The 21364-nt window shown below is 46.0% G+C and overlaps 1 protein-coding gene across 1 annotated transcript in view; it reads right to left on the bottom strand.

Moving 5' to 3' along the window:
- Positions 1-21364, bottom strand: part of LOC102383537 (cytidine and dCMP deaminase domain-containing protein 1-like) — a 59377-nt gene that overhangs the window by 12967 nt on the left and 25046 nt on the right. The window contains exons 10-17 of the mRNA XM_014519396.2: positions 20093-20120; positions 13875-13949; positions 11518-11708; positions 10448-10634; positions 8440-8919; positions 5903-5952; positions 4755-4876; positions 2311-2431 (exon numbers count right to left, since the gene is read on the bottom strand). Of these exons, the coding sequence (XP_014374882.2) occupies positions 2311-2431; positions 4755-4876; positions 5903-5952; positions 8440-8919; positions 10448-10634; positions 11518-11708; positions 13875-13949; positions 20093-20120 (1254 nt within the window). The remainder of the gene's footprint in view (positions 1-2310; positions 2432-4754; positions 4877-5902; positions 5953-8439; positions 8920-10447; positions 10635-11517; positions 11709-13874; positions 13950-20092; positions 20121-21364) is intronic.

The following is a 21364-nucleotide window of genomic DNA, read 5'->3' as shown; positions in this document are numbered from 1 at the left end:
ACTCTTTCCTGCCTATGCAGGGGTCGGACTCGATGATCTATTGAGGTCCCTTCTGACCCTAACATCTATGAATCTATGAAGTCTAGCTGTGGAGACGACCCACCCCCACTGTATGCCCAGTGCAGGACATGCCACAGGCCAGATGTCACCCAAACCAGGCAGGACCAAGGGACCTGCTGGGGGCCAGACAAAGTCCCTCCATGGGCCAGATCCAGCCCACAGACCATATTTTGCCCAACCCTGCTCCAAATTCCTGAAGCAAGTTTTAGTCTCCCAGCTCAGTCAAGGTGTATGCTCAAGAAGAGGGCAGAGAAAGTGCTTCAAAGACATCCTCAAGACCAACTTGTAAAAAATGCAACATCAACATCAACTCAGGAAACTATAGGCGAGTTCGTCTTACCTCAATCCTGGGTAAGCTTTTTGAGAGAATTATCCTGGCACAAGTCCATGAGGGGCCAGCAAGGGAGGTTATGCTTAGGGGCAGCCAACCCGGGTTCATTAAAGGCAGGTCCTGTTAGACCAACCTGGTGGCCTTCAATGACCAGGTCACCGAATCCTTAGACACAGGGGTAGCAGTGGACGTAATCTTTCTGGACTTCAGGACGGCCTTCGACACTGTCTCTCACCCCATTCTCATTAAAAAACTAGGGGACTGTGGTGTTGACACCTACACAGTCAAATGGGTCGCTAACTGGATGGAGGGTCGCACCCAGAGAGTGGTGGTGGATGGATCATTTTCGACCTGCAGGGATATGTGCAGTGGGATCCCCCAGGGCTCAGTCCTCGGGCCCGCACTGTTCAACATCTTCATCAGCGATTTGGACGAGGGGGTAGAAAGCACCCTGTTCAAATTCGCAGATGACACTAAGATGTGGGGGGATGTGGGCACGCTAGAAGGGAGGAATAGGCTTCAATCAGACCTAGACAGATTACAGGGGTGGGCAGATGAGAACAGGATGGGTTTCAGCACTGACAAATGCAGGGTACTGCACCTGGGGAGGAAGAACCAGCAGCATACCTACAGTCTGGGGAACTCCCTTCTCGTCAGTGCAGAGGCAGAAAAGGATCTTGAAATCATTATTGATGCCAAAATGAACATGGGCCGGCAGTGTGGGGACACGGTCAGGAAGGCCAACGATACCTTGTCATACATCCACAGATACATCTCGAGCAGGTCCAAGGAGGTGATCCTCCTCTTCTATGCAACACTGGTCAGGCCGCAGTTAGAGTACTGCATCCAGTTCTGGGCACCGCACTTCAGGAGGGATGTGGACACCATTGAGAGGGTTCAGATGAGGGCCACTCACATGATTGGGGCAGCAGGGTAGGCCCTACAAGGAGAGGCTAAGGGACCTGAACCTGTTCAGCCTCCACAAGAGAAGGCTGAGGGGGCATCTAGTGGCCTGTTACAAACTAGTCAGAGAGGACCAGCAGACATTGGGGGAGTCCCTGTTTCCCTGAGCACTACCGGGAGTGACTAGAAATAATGGTCACAAGTTGGCAGAGGGTAGATTCAGACTAGACATCAGGAGGCGCTACTTCACTGTCAGGGCGGCTAGGATCTGGAAACAACTTCCAAGAGAAGTGGTGCTGGCTTCTACCCTGGGGGTCTTTAAGAGGAGGTTAGACGAACACCTTGCTGGGGTCATCTGACCCCAGTACTTTTTCCTGCCGTGGCAGGGGGTCAGACCTGATGATCTGCTCAGGTCCCTTCCAACCCTACCAACTATGAAACTATGAAACTCATGGGAGACTATCACCCAGGGCTGCCCCAAATGGAGGAAGAGTCTGCTGGAAGGACCTTGGTACTTTGAAACCTTACAATGACAAAAGGAGATGGAAAAGCAGAAGTGGCAGAAACAGTGGACTCTAACATTGGACCAAACCAAGAACCCAGAGCCACCCACCCCGCATGGAAACAGAGTCTGGAACAGAGTCTCTCAATCCTGGATAGGCCTTATCAGCCACCTTCAGACCCACAGATAAGACAATCATGGAAGACAATCATCCTCAACTGTGAGGGATTGCCAATGAAGATTCATGCTTTGCGAAGGTAATGCTGATCGGTAGTTCCTGGAGGGGAACAAGTGTAATGGCTAAACCCAGTCAGATCTGCAAAGGAAGAACAATTGACACATGAGGTACTGCATACCATGGCCCAGTTTGCGAGTGGAAGAATCCCATGATTCCACCTCAAGAAAGGTAAAACACCATAAGACATGAGGGGGTCCAAACAAAGAGGGGACAGCAATGCAGTTAGGCTTGGAACTGTGATGCACAGCTTTATATTGTATTTTTACTATGACTCACATTTCTCACTCGATCAGGCCAAATGACTTTCTGTATCTTCATTTGTTCAATCAGTTTCATGCAGTCACTGCAGGGCTCCACTGTGGTGATTAATACAGCGCCATTCAAATCTTCCTCAGTTCTGTGAAAGACCAAACTCTGTCAGTTTTTATGAATTAGTTCTTTTTAGTTCGTTTCTCTTTTTCTCCCTCTGCCAGTGACCAACCTAGATTATTAAGGCACTTCAGGCCTATAACTAACACTCAGGACATACATCACAAGTTCAGGGCTCTGGGAAGTGATGACTGAGGCAACAAACTCCATCTAAGGTAAGTCCGTTATCCCCCACTCAGCTGTGCTTTCTCAAGACTGTAGAAATAACACTTGTGGCCCAGCCCACATCCAAGATTTAACCATTACTGCAGCCTAGATAGCACCTCTTTAGCAGGGTGAGACAACAGGCTCTAACTGCCTCCTGCAAACATGAGGGAAAATTTCCTGTTCCAATGCCCCACATTCAGTACTGGATCCCTTCTAGTACCCTATCCTGTAAAATCTACCCTATCTTAGAAGAGTATTTTTCCCCCTCGTCCAAGGCCAAGTCAAGCCTTCAATATCTGCTTCCTCTTCTCCTGTTCTTACATTATTGAGAACTGTAACAGGTAGCCTATGGCTTCTGTTACTTATAGAGGAAAACTAGGGGCAAATAGTACTCAGGCAGACAAGAAGGGGGCTACCTGTAAAGGAATAAGCAGCCAGAGCCCATAAATGGGACGTAACTATTGCTGTGTTAGTTGCACAGCAATAGTGCAATAGTAGAGTACCTGTGTGAGCAGCAAGAAGCCTACTGCAATGCTAATGAATTCCTGGAAATAGTACAAGATAAAGTCTTGCGTGGGAGTCAAGGCAAGACTACAACTGCTAGGTTTGCTGCTATAGGCTGACCTGAAGACAAGCAGCAAAGCTCATTAGAGAACACCTGCAGAGAGCCCAGGGAGTCACCTGATCAGAAAGGGGCAGGGTTCTGGTGGCATATGAGCCAAGGCTAGATTCTGAGTGGTCAGTCTGGCCCTGGAGACTGAAAGGGAAGGAGCTCTGCAGTAAACTGCCAATTCATGAGAGCTGGATAGACATCCTGCTATCCCACACAAATGTCAGTAAGGAGCTAAGGGCTGGCAGAGGATTAGACTTAGTGTGGATGGGGATTTCAGAAAAAAGTCAGTGTGCTTAGAGAATTAAGTTATAGCCAGTGTTTTGGTTTGTTCATGTTTAAACAGTGCACCAGGTTTCAGACTGTAGGAGAAGTCAGGATGTCTCAGTAGGTCTGGGAAGGCACCTGAGGCTTGAGCCTGCAGAGGGGGTGGGGAAGAGGGGGAGATGCAGAGAAAGCCCAGCACCAAGAACAGCAGAGATTGACAAAGGACTGAAGAGTTGTAGAAGTCCATGTGAGAGACTAGGACCCACTGAACTGTTTGACTGTTACACCTGTAAGGCATGGGCATGGCTACAGAGATTGAAAGCTGTGATTAGCCCCAGTGGGTGCCCTTGGAGGCATGTGCAGATCAAAAGGGTCTACCTAAGGGGAAGGACTGATTGAGAGTAGTGGGGTCTGAGAGTGATGCCACCCTCTGCTATCTACTTGTTAAATTAGCAATGCAGTGCTCCAGAAAACGCATAAGTACATCGTGCTTAGAGTTCTGAGGGGGGAGTGATTGGACAAGGAGATGGCACTATCATCTAGTCCTGTAAGCTAAAGGCTAAATTGATTCAATCCTTGCAGGTTAGTCTAAACTGCATAGATTGAACCAATAAGGAAATTAACAGATATTCACTTTTCAGTTCAGAAATGTAGCCACATGCCTGTAGTGGCCTAGGCCAGAAGCCAGGGGGTGCTAGAGAATACCTCCCTGCTCAGCTGGGGCAGATAACTTGGGTCAGGACTAGTCCACCCTCATTGCAAGTGGGGGTGGGGAGGTGCAAAACCTCCTGAGATGCTGGGGGACTGTAAGTTCATTTGAATCTGGAGGGGATCTGAGACAGAAGTTCAATAAACCAATTTAACCTAAATCATTTAAGTCTGATACTACATCCATCCAGGTTAATCTTAAAGCAGTTTCAGCCATTTTGAAAGCAGTATATGTGCACTGAACTTCTGTTGTGTTACAGATTTGAACTGGTTTCCGATCACTTACACTGGTTTATGTGTAATTTCTGTCCTTAGCCATAGGGAATACAACAGTATAAGATAATGCTGACCAAAAATTTAGTCTGAAGTGAGCGTGCTTAGTGCCTCACAGGTTCATAGCACATTGCAATATTATCTTATGCCATTTTTCCCTTTCACCCACTGAATGAAATTCCCTACAGGTGATGGGATATTATTTTGAAAATAATTTATGTTTTAATAAAAGAATAAACAGATTGGGTCTTTATCTTACTCTTTTATATACTTAATGACTTCCTACCTCAAAATGATTGCATTAGCTTCTGCACATATGACTCCCCGCTCATCAAAACTGCCATCATCCTTCTTTGCAAACAGACTATTCACTGTCCCTTTTGGATATCCATTGTAGCCAACAGCAACCTGACAGCATACAAAATAAACAAAAACAATTTACTAGAAGCCTACCTAAAGAGGCTGTGGTGTCTCCATTCCTGGACATTTTCAAGAGCAGGTTAGACAGATTCTTGACTGAGATGGTTTAGTCAGGAATGATTCTTCTTTGAGCAGGGGGCTGGACTGGATGATCTCATAAGGTCCTATGATTCAATGGTTTAGGGCTCAACCTAACTCCCAAAGATTTTTTGTTGTCTACAGTTGGAGTTTGTGTCATTGTAAAAAACAGAGCAAATCAGAAGTTCAATGATAACTGACAAGTAAATATTTTGCGAGAGGCAAGGCTTTCTTAAGGTGATAACTTTGATTGGACCAACTATGTAGCTGGGACAAAGTTAGACAAGCTTTCCTATGCAAGGCATTCTTCCTCAGGTAGGAAGAATTCTACCTGAGGAAGAAAGTCTTGCATTGGAAAGTTTGTCTAACGTTATCCCAGATACATACCTGGTCCAATAAAAGATATCACTCCAAGAAATCCTTACCTCTCGTATAATTTCTGAACTATCATGGTAATATCACTCTTAAACTATGATATAAATATTAAACATCAGACAAAAATATTAGAATGACTATAGTCGTACCATAACAGTATGGTCTGATACTCATAGAATATTGCAGCTACTCATTTACTTGCTTCACTTATATTCTACGTGAAAAAATGATATTTTTATATTGTTATAATATAGTCATATGGAATATATAATTTGTTTCTTGGCCAAATGGTGTTGTCTGAAAACCCTTTCTTTGTAAAAGTATCACTTTAGCTTGATTACATTGATTCTGGCTTCATGATTTGAGAATTGTTATGAATCATTATTCATATGAGATGAATTAACTTGCTCACTTATATAAACAATAAACACAAAGCCTACAAAGACATTGTGCATCTTCTATAGCAGAACTGGGCCCTTGAACACATGTTGGAAGATTCTGAGTGGTTTCCTTATCACTTGGAAATTGCTTATTGTTTATGGACTCGTATACTGTACTTACAATGATGTCTTTATGGTATATCAGTGTTCCCACTCCAGTATTATAACTATCTGAAGGAAACATTCAGATACAGAGGGTTAAAAATACAGGTAACATACAGATGCTTCAATCTATCAACTAAGTCTTAGGTCTTGAATCAACCCAACTGGTGCAAAGAAATACAAAGGATACATACCAAAGCACAAAGAGGTTCATGTTACCACTGCTGCCCACCACAAAGTATTCCACCAAGGAAAGGAAGCAATAAATTGCTGTGGGAGCTCTATAACGTCCAACAGTGACAGTTCTGTGCTGTACCAGCACATTCCATAAATAGTCAGAATGGAAGATACTTCAGCCCACATATGGGAAGATCCAGGATATACTAAAGGGGGTGCAGCACAATGCCCCTCAGACAATGAGGGGCTCAGGGATGAGGTATGACAAGCCTCCAAGTCAGCAGGGGACACCAGGGAGCTAGACATAGAGAAGGCACATGAAGGCTGGGGGGCACCTACCCCTGACCCCAACATTGCTGCTGCTGTTTATGGCTGACATGGTGGTGGTGGAGTGGGGGTGGCAGCTGTGTCTGTCCCACTCTAGGCAGAAGCTATGGGAACCAGCTGTACTGGGTGCTGAGCTTGGCTGGGGACAGCAGTGGCAGTATGCAGTTTCTTCCTTCCAGCACCTGCTTCCTGACTATCCTGCCGCCTCCAAAGGTGTCTTTTGCTGGCCAGGAATAGGCACTGGAAGAAAGAACCTGAGTGCCCCAGCTGCTGTCTCCAGCCGAGCCAGGCTCGCCACATGGCCACTTCCTGATGTGCGGGGCTGAAGCAGTTCCGGGGCTTCCCCCATGCTTGTGTCAGCAAGAGGCAGTAGTGTGGTGTGCCAGGGCACCTTCCAGTGCCTGCTCCTGGCCAGCAGGGGCACCTACATGGAGCAGACACTGGAAGGAGGAAAATGAGCACTGCTGTCGCTGTCCCCTCATCAGCCTAGCACCCCACACAGCCTCATCCCATGACTGGCTTTGCAGACCTGCCCCCGAGCCCAGATCAACTGGAACCAGCAGTAGCAGGGGGAGCAGTCCAGAATACCACACCCCCAGGACCTGCCCCTGAGCTGCCCCCACAGCTCTTTCTCTACAACCCATCCCCAAACTTCACACTGGTGAAGTCATCTTGATGGGAAGTACCAACAATGTTTTGCCTTCCTACACCATTCCCTTGTACTGATACTAATAGGGATTTTTGACTTTTTCTTTTATTTATACTAGTAATTCTGTGCTACTGCTGCTGAGCTATCTCCTATTAAGAGAGGAGTCATAACCCTAGTAACCCTTCTGACCACAAGGTACAGACTTCAGCCGTGGACAGATGTTACATTTGTGCCAGGATATACACTTTTTTTTCCTCAACAAAATAAGTAAGAGTACAGATGTTCAAGCTATTTCTGGTGGGAGGGCGGGGGGTGGGGGGCAGGGAAGCAGTAAGAGTAGAGTTTTCTATCACCATGTGTAATGCCTATATGTTTACACATGGCACAATAGGGTTTCCTACGATTGCCAGTACAGTACAGTACTTCATGGTAGAGGTAATATCTTTTATTAGACCAACTAGATTTTGCAACAAAAAAAATCTTTAATTGCAAGCTTTCAGGTGTTTAAGCTTGCAATTAAATAATTTTTTTTGCAAAAATCTAGTTGGTCTAATAAAAGATATCACCTCTACCACAAGTTTTGATTCCTTTTGCCTCAAGACCAATACAGCTACAACCTGGAAATCATTCCCTTTGTTAAAAACTTAGAGTGAAATACAAAAAAGTAGTATGAAATACTATCACAAATATGTTTTTAAAACATTATCATTTTAAACTAAGAAAATGTTTAAGAAACTCAGAAATAGTGGATCTTGATTAAAACACATTTGAGACCATATTATTCAACATTTTACAAAGATGCACAAGAGTGGAAACAAGATAGACCACAACTGCTGTCTCTGAATTCAGCTCTCTAATAGCACGCCCTAGCAGTAGCACTTCCTTATGGTGGAAGATACATAAGCCTGTTTTTCTTTCATGTTGGTTAGCTATAAAACATATGGTCTACCCTCCATTAAATGAATACAGTGGGTAGCCTTCCTTTTATCACCATGTACTGCCCAGGAAGCACTGCACTTCTTTAGGGCATAATCCTTCATAGAATTATTGTTAAGACAGCATGGGTCTCCACAAAACTGAATTCAGACCAGTGTTAGCAGAACAGATTTGTCATTGATTATGGATTTTTTTTGTAAAACTGTAGTAACAGCCTTGAAATAATTTTTTTTAGGTGATTTGTATTTGTTTTGTAATATTCAAGTAAATTCAATTAAATTATAGTCTCTATGCCCATGTAAACTGTCTAAATCTTGTGATACTACATCAGTTTGACTAAACACATACCGCTTCACAGTTTTTTTTAAATATATCACATCTGTATTACATATTAGCCTCAGCTCTGCGGGACTCGTATCTTTTCTGCACTAGATTACTTTCTGACTTTAATACTAAACTTTACTTACCATTTCTTGCTGCTAGTAAGTAACAGAGCTGTAATGGATGAATATATTCAGAATTTTTGTGTGTAATGATATGTACTGATTTTTCAACATTTTTTTCAGTTATCTGATTATCAATACCACTTGCCAATTTCTGAAAGCATTTCTGTGCATTTTTAATCTGTTCTTTATATGATTTTGTGAATTGATTCTCTTTTTTAACATGCTGCAGGTTAAGTATTTCCAGAAGTTTACGTGATGCTTTCTGGTCAAATATGGAATTAATTGGAGCAAGTGTCATATGATAGTCAGGTGATCCAGTCTTTGGAAAAATCTTCTTATCCACTGTTTTATAATCTAGAATTGGTATGTAGATTTCTGCAGTGATATAGCTTTCTCTAAAGATGCCATCAACCTGTTTTGTTTCCACTTCAAGTTGATTCATACTTGTTTCTGTGATTTGCATTTCAAGATTAGGCCAGTAGGACACTTTGGAGACTTGTGCTGCATGAAGAAAAACTTAGGTAAGATATTATTAAAATAAAAGTACAAAAATTATTTTATCTTCTTTACCATGAAATCTAAACTAAAACACTAATATTTAAACTAATTACACCTTGTTTGATGGAACATTGTTTGTTATTACTGTATTTACCCCAGTCCAAGACAACTTCAAATTTAAGACAATACTCTCAATAATTTAAGACAACCCTCCCATGTATAGAATCTAATTAGTGGAAGGTCATCTTAAATTCATCCCCACTAAAGCTGTGGCAAGGAAGGAAGCAACAGGGGAAGAGGGGCCATAACCCAACTCCTTGCCCCCCAACCTTTGCCATCCTTGTTTGCCTCTACCACCCGTGCCTGTCCCCGCAACGCTTGACCACATTGTCACACTGCTGCCCTCCCTGTGCCTCCCCCATGTCTGTGCTACCTACCCCCTCACCCCTTAACCCCTGTGCTTGCCCTCCACTCCCTGCCCCCTTACTCCCTGCTCTCCCCTGCCACCTGCCCCCATGCCTGTCCCCTTGCTCCCAGAAACCTCTCCCCCACCACCATTTAACATCACCCTGGGACAGACAGTGGCAGCAGCCCTGGCCCAGCCCCAGCACTGCCCAGCCAGGCAGAAGGAGCAGTGGCAGCTCTGGGTTGGGCCAGGCTGGGTTGGGGACAGAGCTGGAGTAGAAGATAAGGTGGGGGGAGGGCAGGCTGGAAGGAGCAGGCAGGCATTGGCTGGGAAGCAGGTTGTGTAGTCTCCCTCACTCTCCTTCTCCCTCCTCACCATGATATCTCCCCCCACTTCCCTGCCATGGTCCCCCTCCCCCACCTCATGAGCCACCCTGACTCAGGACAGACAGCAGTTCATCTTTGGCTTTGGCTCCAAATTTGGGGCTGAAGCCACAGCTGAGCTGCTGCCTGCCCTAGGCTAGTGCTTAAATCTGAGATGCGGTCTCTCCTCCCCCTACACTGTTTGGGGCAGGGGAATCTTTATCTTCAGTTAGAGTAAATACAGTAATAACAAAGGCTTTATAATGTAAAGCAACTATAGTTGTCACAGTACCTAGCATAACTGAGTCCTAATGCTCAGCTTTAGCACTTAGGGGCTTCACAGCAAGGTGCTCCCCTTGGTCTGGCACCTTGAAATGGCCTTCAGTACACTCTACATCATTGCCGCCCCCACTCCCAATGCCAGGCTTCAGGATGCAGCTTTAAGGGTCCTGGCATGTGGTAGGATTTGAGGAGCTTTATCCCAGTTCCTCAAAATTGTGACCTGCCATGTACATCTGGCATAGTATCCATATGATTTTGGGGATCTCAGGTAAAATTCACCAGATCCCAACTGAGCAGCAAAATTAACACCTGCCTGCAGCCATAAAATTATGAAAAGAAAAAGACTGAGAGTAGGAAGGGATGAGAGAGGGGAGAAGAGGAAAGCATTAAAAGGACTAAACATGGACATCACTGTTTTATCAGGCTGTTTCCCACAAGTATGAAGCCAGTTACTTTATAGCTATTTACACCTGATACAGACCTTGAACCAAAAATTTTGCACAACTGAGGCAAGGCATTCGAGAGAGATAAACTTCACAGCCTCTCACTGCATTTGGAAGTCTTAACAATGCTTTTGGTACAGCATGCAACTCCGTGGTGGAGCAGTCCATTGTGATAATCCTTTTTGGTTTTTCTGCTTCACAGATGACAATCCCAGTTTTGCAAAACTACAGAAAGGAAAGGAAAAGGAAAAGAAATACCAACATCCTTTATAATTTCTTAAGATCAGTCTCTTAAAGCAGAGGATTGTCATGCTCATTTAGATTGTGTGACATTCTTGGAACGGGTCGTAGACAACCGTTTATTTCAGAAGGTGGAGGCAGGGACTAAATGGACAGCTATTTAGATTTTATTCTGACAAAGAGGGAAACTGATTGAGATTCTGAAGGTAAAAGGCACTATGGGAAACCAAATGAAACAGCTATGTCATAATGATCAAGTGCACGATTCCCATCTCTTGAACAAAATCAAGGATAAAATGCCAGTAAGTGACAGTCACAACATTTACCAAGCCATTTGTCTGAAGGAGAGTATAAATATTAATATTATTTAACCATCCAAAATGAATATTTATTGAACAAAGAGGCTTCCATGATGCACTTCCTAAGGTATGTAATTGGAGGGAACGTTCTAAATTTCATCCAATAACTTCTTAAGTTCTTAATTGAGCTAAAGAACTCAATTATAGATATTCATCAATATTAATTAGAATAGATGGATATAGATGCAATAATTAAGTGGTAACACAACCTTATTATTCTGCTTACTACTTCTAGCATTGCACTGGAAACCATATCAGTCGTACAAAACCTTCACAAAGGAGAATTTTGATGCTTTTAAAGATTACTCCACCACTGTTGGATGGAATAGGGACCATGCATTGCTCCAATTACAACTAAACAATATCTGTTTTATCAAAACGAATTGATAATATACACAATAAATTACAGTTACAATAAATTAAAATCTGAACTGGTCAAACATCTTAATTAACAACAATGTCTCTAATCCCACATAATCACAACAAAAACTTGAATTCATTCAACTTACAATTGCTGTGTTTGGTTGATTATCCCCATCATTCCCTCCTGTGTTTGGTTGATTATCCCCATCATTCCCTCCTGTGTTTGGTTGACTATCCCCATCATTCCCTCCCAGAATTTTACAATTTGGTGAATTTTCCATATGAAGTGCTAAGAAGATGCACAAATCTTCTTTTTCCTGCAGACGATCAGGAGGACCTAAAGAAAAAACATGGAATTAGAAAGCAGTTCAGCAACACAAATATAGATCAAATAGTTTTACCCAAATAGTTTTACCCAAACAAAAAACAGTCTGTAGGAATTTGTTACAATGATAATTGCCAACCTGTCTGGTCCCTCATTAAAGTACTACTGCTGCAGATATAATTTCAATGTTCATTAAAACAAAGCAACACATCCCAAACCAATGAATAGTTGGTGGACCAGATCATTTGAAATGATCTCCATCTTTGTACTTTCCTGAGACCATGCTGAACCTGTTCAGTGTTTTGCTGCAAAGAATGCTGGATGGTCCAACAGCCAAGGGTTGCCTTTGAGCAGTGGTATTCTTGCTTTGTCTCCTTCCCTGGTTACTCTCCCTGTGCCAGCTGAAGGTAGTAAAAGTGGCTATTACAGCCCCTCTACCTTTGGCTGGCTTCCACTGACTTAAGTAGTCTTCAGATCAGGCCTTAAGCAAATATCTTATACTCTGGATAATGTGTGTGACAAAATGCAACAATCTGTTTCCTATGCAGCAAGCAACCTCACTGTTCTCCTTCATATTCCTCTTCAAAATTAATTAACTTAATGCATCCGGCCACATTTCCTCACTTGGATGTTAAACTTCCTTTTCTGTTATATAAACATTATTTAACTAAACTCATAATTTATATATCATGCTTACTCAAATCTAAGATGACCCTGAACTTAAGATGACCACCCCATAATTAGATTTTATACATGGCTAATTTATAAATTTGTTAGAATTTTCCACATATGGAATCAAAGTATTGGAAGATCATCTTTAATTCAATCTCCCCACTGCTGTAGGAGGGAGGGCAGTGGGGGAGGGGGACAGGTGATGTACAGAGGTCAAGCAGCTTGCCCCCTGCTTGTGCCTGCCCCCTACCACCTCTACCCTCCCACCACAGCTCTCCCCTCTCCTCTCTATCTCTGCTCCTCTTACTGTCCTTCCACCCCAGCCTCTGCTCCCCTTTCCCCCCAAGCCTCTGCTTCACCCTTCCCATCTTACCCTTGCTCCATGCTGACAGGGTCTATCCCTGTTCAAGCCTGAGGTACTGAGCACAGCTCCAGACCAGCCACTGGAACAGCCATTCGGGGCTGCGCTGCTGCTACAAGGCCAGGGTGGAAGCATGGTGAGTGCCCTAGACTGAAGCATGTATGAAGCCTGCCAGCACAGAGCAAAGGTAGGGATGGGGAGGAAGAGGAGCAGGTGTGGGAAGAGGGGTTGCATGGTGGGTAGAGGGAAGATAAGGAGAAGAGGCTGCAGGGGTGAGATGGTGGGGTTGAGAAGGGGGTGAGAGGAGTTGGGGGGCAGACAGCATCTGTGGTTATAGCCCTGAACCTAGGTAGGGGTTAGATCCTAAGCCACAGCAGCCACCTGTCCCCACCCTCTCTGCCCCCCGCCCCATTGCCCTCATACTTGATTCTAAGACAAGGGGCTCCCACCCATGTTAAATGTGGGGGAAACCTTGTCTTGGAATCAAGTAAATATGGTAAATCACTTACAACAAAATAGCTGATACAATCAGCTTTAGTTTAAAACAATGCTTCCCCCAAAGCTGTATTCTTCTCCCACTGATTGGTGCTGTCATCTTTATTTTGTTATAGGAAGGTCAAAGTTTTGCTGTCGTCATGATGGTCCAGGTAATATGTCAGAAGCAAGGTTTGTTTGGAAATACCTTTAATTGGACTAACTATAACATCTCTCCCAACTGCACAGTTGAGATATTACCAAACAAATCTTGCTTCTCATTATCTGTACACCCAATAATTCCTTGTCATTTTCTGTATGTTACATATTACTATGGTGGGGAGGAGTAGGTCTTGTGTCCTTGCATGCCTACAGTACCACTGGCAATATAGTGGTGTTCTAAAATAATAAATATTTTCATAACAACAACTTCCTTACCATTACTGCAATGAAAGAGGAGAACAGAGATGGAAATAGCTTGGAAGGTTCAGATTAAAACTGAGATATGTACCTTTGGTAGCATGTTGGAAACTTGAATATCATCTGTTTGCACAATACCTGGCTCATTATTGTGGACAATTACATTTATTCAAACATCTTAATAAAAATAAATTATAGGGAGCAAGAAAAAAGAATAGCTCAGAAAGTTTACTAAATATATTTTCTTTTGCCTTTATCACTCTCTCTTTTGAAATCTTCTCCATGTTTTTCCTCTGAATCCTCCTGTGGTTTACTGGATACAGAAGCTGGAGGGGACAGGGAAAAAAAACACATTCTAATCAGGAACAGGGTCTCTGATTTCTTTCAAGAGATTTATTAATGGATGGGATTCAGACTCATAACCATAACAAGGGAAAATTTATTACTTTTTACTGAATGAAACAGAAGGGTTTTGTAAAAATATTTAATATGCTTACAAATGCTCTTTCTGGTCACAATGCAAAATGAATGTCAAGAGGCCTTCAAAACCATCACATTGCAATAGCTTTATGTGTAGATGTACGCATGTGCATATATGCCTACACATTTGGATTTCAGAAGGAAAGTACAGAGGAAGAATAATGGGTGACTTCAAACAAAAAAATCTTGACAGTCTTCAAGGTGCATGTAACAACCTTGTAACGCATCAATCACTGAACATTTGTCCTCAATTTTCTTTTACTATGGCACCTGCAAGATGTTATTTCCATCAAGCAACCAGTAATGTTGGGCAAGCTATCTAGAGGGGGAAAAAGTGCCATAGAAAACGTGCTCTACCAGCACTTACCAGCAAGGGGAACTAGAGAGCTGGCAAAAAGGGCTGGCAGCCCCTGTCAAGTCTTCAGCTGTGCTGCTAATGAGAAGTGAATTCTGACCCTTGCACACAGCAAGGGAGACCCCAGTGAAATGGGTGGGGGGAGGAAGGAGAGACAGGAGTGCTGGGGATCAAACTCTTCTGGCACACCTTCTGTAGTGCTTTTGTGTACCTGACTTTCCTCTCTCCACATCTTGTCCCCACCAGCAGCTTTTCAAACATTACCATGTACTTCAAATACAACACCGGTCAGAGGCCTATACCATCTCCACCCTGGTAGCAGCATCCCTCAATACACTTAGGGCCCAATCTTAAAAAGAAATGCACACATTTTTTCTAGGTGTTCCTCACATGAGTAAAATTACTTACAAGTATGTTTGTATGACTGGGCACTAAGCCCTATGCTTCTTGTAACACAGGGATATTGTCTAATATTTATAACAATAAGATAATAATGAATGGCAGGTGTACTACAGATATATGTAATATCCTAAAATTCATTAGAGGTATTTGCAATTTTGGTTGATTTTTTAGAAGAAGCACTTATCTGATCTTCAGCTGTGACAACTATAGACCAGAAGTTCCCAAACTCTGACAGATTGCATATCACCAATTGAAAATGATACAACATGAAGTACCACCAGCAATTTTTTCAGTTCAACCTTAAGTACCACCAGCAAATTATTGAAATATAAAGTAATTATAATAAATCTGTGAATGTGTACCACTGACAGGTTGTCTGTGTACCACTGGCGGTATGCGTACCACAGATTGGGAACCACTGTTATAGACTGATTCTCTAACTTATTAGGAGCTGATCACTCTGGCATCCTCTTACCAACACTGTTTGCTTTCCTCCAATATCTCTTCTTGCCTTAATCACCCTATTTCCGGGGCGGGCAAAATATGGCCCATTGGCTGGATCAGGCCTGCCAGGTCATTCTATCTGGCCCACAGGGCCCCTAAAAAATTTAAGAAATTTAATGTTTATCTGTCCCTGGCAGCCTGTCAAAGATGACAGGAGCCAGGGGCAGTAGAACTCAGGAAGAGCTACCAGCAGGACCAAGCAGCCGCAGAAGCAAGGCCTGCCCCAGCCCCAGTCGGAAGCCCATGCCTGGCAGAGGATTCTGGCCTGGGACTATAAGGCTGTTCCTGCCTCCCTCCACTGGAGGGAAATTCAGATGTGGGGGCGGGGCGGGAAGCAGGGAAGGACTGAGGGCGATTGCCTCAATCCTTAGGGTTGGGCCGAGTCAGCTGCTGCGGCCCTGGTGCTGCAGCCAGCAACCACATAGTGCCAGAGCAGCTGGCAGGGGTGGGCAGTGAGCAGGCATGCGGAGTGCAGAGACAGCTGGGTGAGAGTGCAGGGCCCACACCAGTGCACCAGGGCTAGGGCCAGGGCCAGGGCCAGCGGGGGCCCAGAGCTGGGGGCAGGAGCATGAGGCCCAGGCCGGCAGGGGCTCTGGAGCTAGGCTGGCTCCCCCTCTCCCTGCTGGTGCAGCCTGACCTGGCTCCATAGAACCCCTGCTGGCCTAAGCCCCACACTCCTGCTGCCCTGCTCTGGGCCCTGCTGGCTCTGGCCCTGGGACACTGGCACAGCCCTGTGCTCCCGCCCAACTGTTGCTGCACTCTGCATTCCCCCCCGCCCCCCACCTGCCACAGCCATTTGCCCACTGTTGCCACCACTCCCCTCCACCCCTCTGCTGCTCACTCCAGCACCATGTGGTTCCTGGCTGCAGCGCTGAGCTGCAGGATGCAGCAGGAGCTGGCCTGTCCCCTGCAATTCCTGGCTAGTTCCTTGCAGTGCTACACTGGGCTGGGCCAGATCCTGCTGTGGTCTCAGCTAGGCAGCTGGGACATGGTGCCAGAGTAGCAAGCAGGGGAAGGGATGGGGAAGCAGCAGATGGACAGCAGTGGCAGATGGAGGAGGAAGTGGCTGCGAGCGGGAATTTGGGGCCTGTGCAGGTGTCCCAGGGCCAGGAGCAGCAGGAGCATGGAGCCCGGGCTTGCAGGAGCACCAGCAGGGGCTCTGCCCACCATGGGGAGACTGTGGGCAAACCTTCCTCCTCCACACACACCACCACCCTCCCCCACACACTCACAACCCCCCACAAACCCCATACCCATTCACAACCCACACCACACCCACATCCTCCCTCACCCCACACCCACCCGCCTCCCCACAAACCTCACACACAGCCAACCCTTTCCCACACACCCACAGCCCCCCACAAACATATACCCATCCCCCATACCCCGCACAATACACAAGAGTAAGGTTTCATCTTAAGCTGTTGTGCAATCACTTCTATGTACACAACACAAGTGCATGTATATCAGGACAATTTTTTTTTTTAAATCAAATTAAAGAATGTTGTAGTACATGTTTGATTTTTAGAATATAATTTGATATTTTTCTGGTTCCAAGACCTCCTGAAAGGAGTACTTGCAGGGCAAGGGGGAAGGGAATGGACTTCTGGTGGCAAAGGTCAGGAGTTAGAGGGTGGAACTTCTGGTCCGAAGATGGTGACCAGGGGGTGGGGCACCTGTCAAGAGGCAGGGCTGCCTTTGTGGCGCTCCACGGCTTGCCAAAACTCACCCAAAATAATTGCCCACCCCTGCCTTATTCTTTTCTGTCTTCCAAACTCTCTCACTTCTGCTTTCACTTGTCCCTTCAACCTCTCAGTCCGATAAACTTGCCCCTTCCCCTCACCAGTGCAAACACACTTTAGTTTTATCTAACTTGCAGTAGTGCACCATTTACCTTTTCTATCCCTCATACCATTATCCAACCTCTCCTTTTCATCTTCAGACTCTGTAATGCTGGGTCACAGGTGGCCAGGTCTGGGGCCACTTGGGCATCAATGTAACAACCAGAGTCAGGAGGAGTAAACAGAATCGAGGGAAAAGCCAAGTTAGGAAGCTAGGTCAATCCAAGAGCAGGATCTAGGAACAACTCAAGTCAGGAAGCCAGGAGATTAGGTAGAGCAGTGGTCACCATCTGGTGGATCCCAATTGACTAGTCGATCGTGGAGCCTCTGACAGTCCATCTCAGTCTGGGGCAACTGATCGACTGTCAGAGGCTCCATGATTGGGAGTGGCAGGATGCATGTGCAGAGTGGCCAAGACGCATTCTAGGAGTGGCGGGACAGCAGCAGGAGGCAAGTGGCTGGGCTGAGCTGCACCCCCTGCCACCAGGGTTGGGCCAGGTCAGTGGGGAGATCCTCCTTCATGCCCTGCCACCCTGCAGTGCGTGAGGCAGTGAGGCATGGGCAGGGGTCAGTGGGGCCCCAGCCAGGCCAGGGGAGGGTTGGAGCCCAGGCATCTCATCCAGGGGTATGGCGGGGCCTCCCACACTGCATGCACCCCAGTGGAGGCTGGGGGTCATGTGCCCCCCCAATCTGTGCATGGGGCAGAGGCGGCTGCCACTGCATGCTGGGCTTTGCGCCCTGATGCCTATGCACAGATCAGGGGAACACATGCCCCCTGGGCCTCCACTGGGGTGTGTACAGTGGCAGGAGCCCCCCATTGCACTTGGATGAGCTGCCTACTCTCTGACCCTTCCCTAGCCTGGCCCGGTCGGGGCCTCACTCACCCGGTGACAGGGGACATGGGGGCATAGATAATGGAAAGGGGGGGGACAATGGGGCTTAGCCCCCCCACACACACGCACACGGGGCAGCGGTAGGACCCCAAGGCAGCCCAGTCATGGGCTTCCAGTGACTACAGTAGGGGTGGGGGGCTAGGGCAAATTTTTGGGTGCCTGCAGCCCCCCTCCCCATAGCCCTGCTCCCAGCACTGCTGCCACCCAGCCCAAGAGTTGTGCAGCCAGAGAGGTGCACTGGGAAGAGCCTGGCACCACCCCGGCCCCAGCCCTCCCTTCCCCACCCTGCCCCACATGCAGATGCAGGGGCACGTGCCCCCCCCACTCCGCTTGTCCCACCACCCAGCCCAGCCAGGCCTACTCCCCCCCAGCCCCTGCTCCTGCCTGTGCCCCACTCCCTCCCTCACCGCTGGTGCTTTGATTTTCCCTCCCCCCACCCCTTCCCTCACAGACTTACCTGCCAGGGGGGTGTGCCCCCAAATAATTTTTTCTCCCTCTGCCTTGATCTGCCCCCTGCCTGCCCGTCCCTCCCCACAGACTGACCAGTGGGGTGGGAGGGGGTAGATCTTGGATTGCTTTTTAATTCAAAAAGTGATCTCCTACCCAGAAAGGTTGGAGACCACTGAGGTAAAGAGTGGGGTCAGATAGCAAGCCAGGCAATGAAGCAGAGAGAGGAGTCAGAACAAGCCAGAGGAAATAGCAAAGCAGGCTGGGATCAGGTTGAGCCCTGCTGCACAGACACTTCCTGTTCCTGATTATATTTGGGATGTGACCCCAACCAGCCACTTGGAGGGTAGAGGGCTAAGCTATGATGGATGCCTCAAGGCAGCCTTGTCCAGCCTGAGTAATCAGCTATAGGGTGGCAGACCAAGATGAGCAGCTGGGTGGAGGCCCCAGGTTTGAGGCTGCAGCCTGAGTCTCCATAAATGTATTACCTACAACCTCTATCTGTATTTTCTTTCTTCCAATTCAAGTCTTGATTCTTCTCATACCTGTTTACACCCTCCCTAAAGGTGAAGGTACATAGTCTTCTAAGTTGCATATGATTTTGAAAAATGTGGCCACATGGTACACATATTTTTGCTTAATTCAAAGGAACTTGGATTATTAAAAGTATCCTACCTAAAAGAGATCTTGTGTACTCTTAGAAAGGTATGTAGCAATCTATTCAACCTTTACATTATTTAATTTTGTTGGTGTTTTAATTTGAATACACTTAATTTTAGTTTAGACAGTTATGAAATTCTAGGTTATTATTTTATGAACAGGGGCCTGATTCACATGCTGAATATGAATGTCACTGACTTTACTTAGAGATACATCAGCATAAAACCAGTATGATAGTGTGAAAGCTGAAGTGTCTCCAAGCTGCTTTCAGACTGAAGAAAACACAGATTCAGGATTCAGATAAGTCTATTTAAGGCCACAGGAAATCACATATGACTCACAAAAAAGGAAACGAGAAGCCTTTGTCCAAAGAATGTTGCCAGATACTGACTAGTCATTTAAGCTACAAAGAAAAATTAAACCCAAAAGGGATGCCAGAGATGGGTGACCAAAGGAAACTTGTTTAGCAGATGTATTAATCCTGTTGCCCATACAAACAGCTAAGCTAAGTCCTATCATTATACCCAGGCCACAGGGCCACTCAGAGGTCTAGAAAGCAGGACTCTTTTATGCTTCTGCTTTTTGTTCATTCCAAATCATTGATTCAGCAAGCAGATTTGGGAAGCAGTTATTTGCATGATCTGGTCCCAAACCAAATTGGAGGTAGTATAATCATGTTAAGGAATACCAGTGTTAAGACAAACCTAACTGTAGTGGAAATATTCATAATGGGGAGTTATTGTGTTGGCTACGTAGAATAAAACAGTCCTTTAATATTTTATAATATGCTAGAAATCATTTTAAACAGTTAAGTAACAGTACAATGATCCAAAACTTGGCAACACAAATACAAAATAAAGTGCATCATCTGTATTTAACCATCTTACCTTCACTTTCCATATGTAGGGGTTCCCACTGTTAGGAAAGAAAAAAAATGTTGATTCAAAACTCAGTTAGTGTGTATGTGCACACATGCAAATTCTTTAACAATTTCTTCTGCCCAGACCTGCCATTATTCCTCATCATTATAAGAGGATCCTGTTCTAGGAGTGGCCATTATGCCCCTGAAGACCCCTCAGCCCTAGTCAACCTGACAGTCATTGGGGAATCTTCCCTTGTCCTCTCCTGCCATGCCTTGATAAAATGATACTTTCAGAAAAGGGAGACTGCCCCAGGACTTCCCTGTAGTCATATCTCCTCATAAGCTGCTCATCTCCTTAAGGGCTAATTACATGGTCTCCATCCTCCCAAGTACCTATGCCCAGGTCTCACAGATGTCACACATCCTGATCAGATCCTAACCACCATTAAGAGCTTCTAGCTCTGTTCACCCTTACAACAACACTCCAACAACATTCCAACTCGCCCCCAAGCCCATCAGAGTTCACAAGATTATCAGCAGACATCTCCAGAACTCATGAATATGTAACTATGCAAGCAGATACACAGGGTGTGTACAGAAGTTACATTTTTCCCAGGTTGAGGCCCCTGAAAGCATTCTGTAGCTATAACACAACAAACATTCATGGCTGCAGAACACTTTTAAGAAGGCCAATTGTGCCAAATTTAACTGTCGTCTGATGCAGTATCAGAAAGGAGCACTCTAGGGCCCTTCCCTTTTAGCTCCCTCTCCCTCCTACCCCCAGCATGAGGGTCTTGAGAGTGACAGCTGTGGTGGCCATGACTGGAGCTGTGGGGGAGAGGTATGAAGCTCCCCACACCTCACAGCCCAGTCCAGCTACCCCTGCTGGGGTCTTTGGGAGAGCCAGGCCAGGTCTACATGGTAGGCGGGGCTCCCTCCTCCCCCAACCCACAGGAAAGCATCTTGACAGTGGAAACCGTGGCTGTTACACTCGGAGTTGGGTCGGGGGCGGGGGAAACACAGCCTCCCACCTTGTGGGCCTGTCTCAGCTACCCCTGCTGGGGTCTTGTGGGGAGTTGGGCCAGACTCATGAGGCAGATGGGCTCCATTTCCCTCCACCCCCACCCAGCTCTGGGCGTGGCAGCCACCACTTTCAAGATGCTTGCGGCGGGGGCAGGGGAAAGGAAGATCCCTCTGCCAGTCAGGCGTAGCCTGGCTCCTCCCCAAGTCCCCAAAGGGGGTAGTTGAGGGAACTGTGCAGCAGGGAGTCTCTGTCCGTCCGTCCGTAGTCGTCGTC

The sequence above is a fragment of the Alligator sinensis genome, unplaced genomic scaffold, assembly GCF_000455745.1.
Source record: "Alligator sinensis unplaced genomic scaffold, ASM45574v1 scaffold957_1, whole genome shotgun sequence".
NCBI classification, from domain to species: Eukaryota; Metazoa; Chordata; order Crocodylia; family Alligatoridae; genus Alligator; species Alligator sinensis.
This window is presented reverse-complemented; position numbering and strand designations above follow the sequence as displayed.